The 5846-nt window shown below is 30.2% G+C and overlaps 1 protein-coding gene across 3 annotated transcripts in view; it reads left to right on the plus strand.

Annotated features, from left to right (window-relative positions):
- The first annotated feature begins 778 nt into the window (after nucleotides 1-778).
- Nucleotides 779-5846, plus strand: part of LOC106460546 (TBC1 domain family member 22B-like) — a 40441-nt gene continuing 35373 nt past the window's right edge. The window contains exons 1-3 of one of the 3 annotated variants that reach the window (XM_022387287.1): nucleotides 779-1074; nucleotides 3119-3214; nucleotides 5604-5645. In XM_022387287.1, the coding sequence (XP_022242995.1) occupies nucleotides 3135-3214; nucleotides 5604-5645 (122 nt within the window). In that variant the 5' untranslated portion in view covers nucleotides 779-1074; nucleotides 3119-3134. Of the gene's footprint in view, nucleotides 1075-3100; nucleotides 3215-5603; nucleotides 5646-5846 lie in introns of those variants that run through there. The other 2 variants (XM_022387288.1, XM_022387289.1) reach the window with 2 other exon arrangements.

Raw genomic sequence — 5846 nt, forward strand, 5'->3', positions numbered from 1 at the left:
TAAATGTAAACCATCCATTCCAAAAAAGCCCCCTTCTCCCATTAAACTGATCCCACAAGTCCAAACAGCCAGTCTGTTCATTCTTACATTCTAAGCCTAGCATTCAGCCCTAGTCTAGTGACCTACTTATAATTTCACCCACACAATTAATTTCGGCAGTATCCCTTACATAATTAAGTTACGGCCATTTTCTTAAAATGGCTTTATCAATAACTTGTACTTTTCAATTGGCTCCTTTGACCTACTTTTTCTACGTGTGCAACAAAAACTTCATCATTGCTAGCCCTCTTTAGACCAGATGGTTACGACACTTGACTAGCTGTCTGAGGGTTGTGAGTTCGAATCTCCATTCTTCCAAACATGCTCGCCCTTTCAGCCGTAAGGACGTTCTAATGGAACGGTCAATCCCACTATTCGTTGTAAAAGAGTAGCCCAAGAGTTGGCGGTGGGTGATGATGACTAGCTACCTTCCATCTAGTCTTTCACTGCTAAATTAGGGACTGCTAGCCCTCGTGTAGCTTTGCGCGAAATTCAAAACAAACGATTACCCTTTATTATACCTCTTGCTCTGTCAGTTATATCCTCCACCTGTGTCCCTGGGTAGCATAATCTAATTATTTACCCCACAGTCTATCCTATCCACATGCCTATAACTTTAATGTCATTAAGTTTATCATTCACACCTTGCCTGTGTCCCTTTTCTTTTCCTTCCCTTGAATAATAATCTGCTGCTATTCAGTATTTACATTTTATTTTCTAAGTGAAGAGGGCGCTTTATGATTGAGAGTATTCAAGATGGTGGAATGTTGTGATGTGTTTTCTGTGATTTTCAGTCTACGATTACTTCAAAAAGTCAGTGTTGTTTTTATTTTGTAAAACATACCCTGGAGTTACTTTAAAAATAAGTACCTCTGTTTAAATAAAAGGCAAGTTATGCAAAAATAATATTGGAAGGATGACATAAAGGCCAAAATTTAATAGGAAGTGTGTTAACTTACTGTTAATAGCTAAAGTATAAATAAGTTTGTTCTCGACTGAGTTGGCAGTGGCTGTGCGAGTAGGACCACTGCACCGGTAAGTAACGTAATGTAACTTGTAAGCTCAGTACTATAACTTAACTTAGCATATTAGGATTGATGAAGTTACTGTAGATTTACAACGATATTTAATCTGAATCTTCAAATACAGTTAATTTCTCAATAATGTTTTCAATTTAATATTTTAAAATGAAGTATAGATTCATGCCGAATGTTACAACTCGAAGTCAAACCTAGTACTACTACTACTAGTACTAGTGCTGTGGTCTAATTTTCTCTGTTTTTAGACTAATTCATTAGATAACATGCTAGTATATTGAAAAATAATTTAACCGGGATATTCATAGCTAGAATGTTTAACAATTTTGATTGAGTTAATTAAATAAGTGTTAAAAAACCTGCATAATTAAACAAATTAATATAACATCATAGTATTACTAATAGTATATCTTCAATAGTTGAAAAGTGTATATGCATTATAATAACCCAAAAGGCTACTCAAATCACACTGAACATTTAGTAGATGACAGTCAGATTTTTTAGGTAATTTAAGGAAATTGAAGGGAAACGTGGGTGTAAAAAAATATGCATTATGCTACATTAGACTCTCTGTTATTTAATAGAACTTCTAGAACTTTTGCAGTTAAAATAAATGTGATATCTTTGGTTGAAATATTTCAACAATTAAAGGGAAGCCACAGTGTTGATAACACTAATGTAACTATGAGATTATTGTTGGTTGTTAGACATTTTGTACATAACTGTGTTTACATTTATAATTATTTGTTGTGTATGTACATGTCTACACACACACATATACACATACACACAAACTTTTTATACTTTAACATTATCAATATGAGGGAGGGTCAAGCAATCAGAATACTTGGTTCCTTTATTTTCGTATCTGTATGTATGTTGCTCATTTCTATCTTTATTACCTCCACCATTGAAGATGACAGAGGTTATGTTTTCACAAATGTGTGTGTCTGTGTGTTTGTCAGCAAGATTTCTTGAAAATGGCTGAATGGATTTGGACAAAAGTTGGTATACATTTGGACTATGACTCAACTTAGAAGTGATTAGTTTTAGAATAGTTGAAGATCGAGGTCACAAAAATCCAAAATCTCTATCTGTTAACAAGGTGACCAATTTTTCACATTATTTTTGCTCTGTAACCAAGTTAAAAGTGATCAGATTTTGATAAAACTTGGTGTACATATGTAGAATATTATTCCTCATTGTCCTGCGAAAAATGATGGACATTCCAACACATTTTTGTATTTATTGAGGGCAGGATGTGATCAATGCTGTGTGGTGGAGGTATGCACTCTATTGAGTGCCCCTCTAGTTGTGTGATGTTAAACTTTTACATTTGCAAGTGCATTAGTGAAGTTGATTTGAATTAATTGAGAAACTTGTGTCTATGTTTTAGGGTTACTTTTTGTTAAATGGATTATATATATATATATCCATTTCAAGTTAGTATTGGCTGATCATTACTGTGATAAGTTTTATTTATGGAAGGAAATTTGTTTAATCAATTGATGTAAAATATATTTATTTTTGTAATGTAAATTGTAAATGAAAGTAATTCTCATGTAGTTTTTGTTATAAATCTATGTATTATCATGCACAGTGTTTATAACATGCCATCAGTATGAAGATTTGAACATTACATTCAGATTTAGTAAGAATCTAGTGAAAGCATACAAACATGTTTTGTAAAGAATGCACAAGTAGAAATGTCAAATAACTAAAGATTACTTTCTTGGTTAAGAATTCATTTTAAATTTTAGATCTAACAAACAAAAAATACAAATAAAACTATTAATTCAATAAAACTTGCAATATGTATAATGAGCTCTTTAGTATTTTATCACCATATTAGCTTAACTTGCAATTCATTTCATTTTCATGTAATTACAAAATAATGAGTGCAAAGATGAAAAAATAAAACAATAAATTTTGATCATTCAGTATTATTTGAACTTAAATAAATGATGAAATGTCATTCAAATTGCGTACCATGTTACGTAAGTTTTCAAAAATTACTCCTCCAGATCCCCCATATTTTTTAGGTTACCTTGCCAAATTATGCAAGGAACTGAAAATACGACGACAAATGATGGTAGAAGTGCATTTTGGAAGAAGAATTTAAGGAATGTACCTGGAAGGTATTGTTAAAAAAATATGCTTCTAGAGCCGTATATGTTGTACATAGTCGTAGTTTTCTTTTCTTTGTATACACGTATGAAGTATAGAATTTAGTAAATTTTTTTATCCAAGTATATAAATCATTTAGTCATTGCAATATATTTTTGTTTTCAAGCAATTTGTAACATAATTTAATGCCTGTTGTTCTTTATGCAAAGTAAATATAATATGAACATTTTATTTTGTGATGTCAGCCACACCAACTTCTGCTAAGTTAAGTTATAATGATACTCTTTACATATCTGTATTTTTAGTGATGGAACACTAGTTTTATAAGGCTAAAATTAAAGTTATTGATGTCTGAAGCATATCTACACTGCAAATTATCAACTATTTACACTAACATGTAACAATAAAAAAATATATATTAAAAACAAGACTCTGTGCTGTATGCTTTGGAAATTAAGTACAATTTAATTAAGAAGAACAAAATTAATGCTAAACTCCTTTTCAACTTACCAAAGAAAAATGAGAAAAATAAATAAGATTTAAAAACTAGATAAAAAAACTGAAGCTTTAAGACTCACTGACAGGAAACAGGAAGAAGTGAATTCTGTCAAAAGCTAAAAAATCATGATTACAAGGAATGGATCAAAAACTAATGAAGTGATCAATGACAAAAAAATCAACTAAAGACTAAACTTATTAAACTCAAGAAGGACACATTACAGCCTAAAATATCATTAACAGTGACAGTACCCAATTGATGAAATAATGCATCCTAATCTTTATAAGCAGAAATGTAGGAAGAGTGTATTTAATTAACTATACTGATTACCTATACTATTCCCATCCCAACATTTTTTTACTCATAATGTATTTAAAGAAGTCTTTACTGTTTTTACATCCTCAGACAACCTTTTTCTATATAGCCATTTTGATTTCTTCTCTTGATCTTCTATAATCCTTTTGATCTCCTGTTATTGCAGTCAGTTTAGACTTCTTAAATATATAATGTTTTTTTTTATTTTATCCCTTATACCCTTTCTCAGCCAACCTCTTGTACTTGCAGCCTCTTTTTTTTTTTTTAAGAAACATGACCAACTTGAATATTTAAAATTTTATCAATGCTATTTTGAGGGATGTCAGGACAAACTGAGAATGCCCCAGTGTAGATAGAAAGAAGAAAGATAATTAAACATTAGATTCTGGATAGTAACCAAGAATAAAGGAGAAATACTATAAATAAGTAATATTCTACTCCAAGGAATCTACTATTTGACTAGACCATTCATTTAGTTATATTTACAAAATATTAAAAAATAAAAAAGTAAACTGTGAAATGTTATTTTCTTTGCCAAAATATGTAACTTTAGTGAAGAAAAGAAATAATCCATGAATGACATAGAGGCTTAAGCTATTCTTTGTTGTTGTTTTTTTTTTACTAGATTGTAAGCTAAACTAGAAATTATTTTTGGTAAATAATAGTTTTGGTTATATTTTGTTAATGAAACTACTTACAGTTGGTATGATGTTAATTGGTGCTGAAATTTAATATAATATTAATGTTTTAGTTGATTAGTTGTGAGTAAAGTACTTTATATCAAACCAAAAAAATATTTTAAAAAGTGGTTAATTTTTGGATAAGTGCCAAGTCTCCAACCAGTGAAGGACATCATTTACACTTTGTTTCATTCCTCAGTCATTTTCTGACTGCTGATACATTAAGTGTCCTTGAGACAAAACTAAATACTTATGATCTTAAAATACTGTTGTTAAAAGTTTAAAACAAACTATGCTGTTAAAAAGTGTAAGGTACTAAATATTTATACTACTGTTGTTACAAAATGAATGGAAGTTGCATGTTTCATCTGAGACTTAATGTCAAATATTTTTTAATTGTACTTTACATACTGAAACTTTTCAAATAATAAAAATAATACTAAAAAAATTTGAGGGAAAAATTTTTTATTTATTGGTCATAACTGTGAATGAAATAGGAAATTTAAGATGAACTAGAAATATTTACCAGTTGATATTCGTGGTTATATTTTGTTAATTGTATTGTACAGATACCTTTACAAGACTTTTTTTAACACCTGACTTGTTTTAAGACACACTGTGAAGGCATGAATGTACTTCTAGAATTAACTTACATGCTGTTATTGTTTTGACTGACACAGTATTAGCACGTGTACATGTCAGTTTTATTGTTTACCTACAGTGACTTCCTGGTTAAGACAGAAATGTTCATTGTTATGACTTTCTCTGCATCAGTAACTTATTACTGCCTACATTGTTTAAGAAAAAAAAAATTTAACACTAGTGAATAAAGACGCTTTTTAATATCTAACAAAGTATACCAGTTCACTGTGACATTAGTTTTAACTCTGTTCTTTTGTTCTATAGCATAAGACCCGTTTATGGAGCAGCTCATCCACCTCGAACAGAGTAAGTATACTAAGTATGAAAAACTTTGGATTTGCCTAGTGCTGGTAGCATACAATATATATTATGGAAGTTACATTTTTTATTAATGTGAAACATACAGTATAGCTAATAGTAACTTTAGTACTGTTGGTACCTGTATAACATGATGAATTGCTGGTAACCACATTTGTGCACAACTGAAAGTTATTACTGTAGCCATAT

The sequence above is a fragment of the Limulus polyphemus genome, unplaced genomic scaffold (assembly GCF_000517525.1).
Source record: "Limulus polyphemus unplaced genomic scaffold, Limulus_polyphemus-2.1.2 Scaffold792, whole genome shotgun sequence".
NCBI lineage: Eukaryota > Metazoa > Arthropoda > Merostomata > Xiphosura > Limulidae > Limulus > Limulus polyphemus.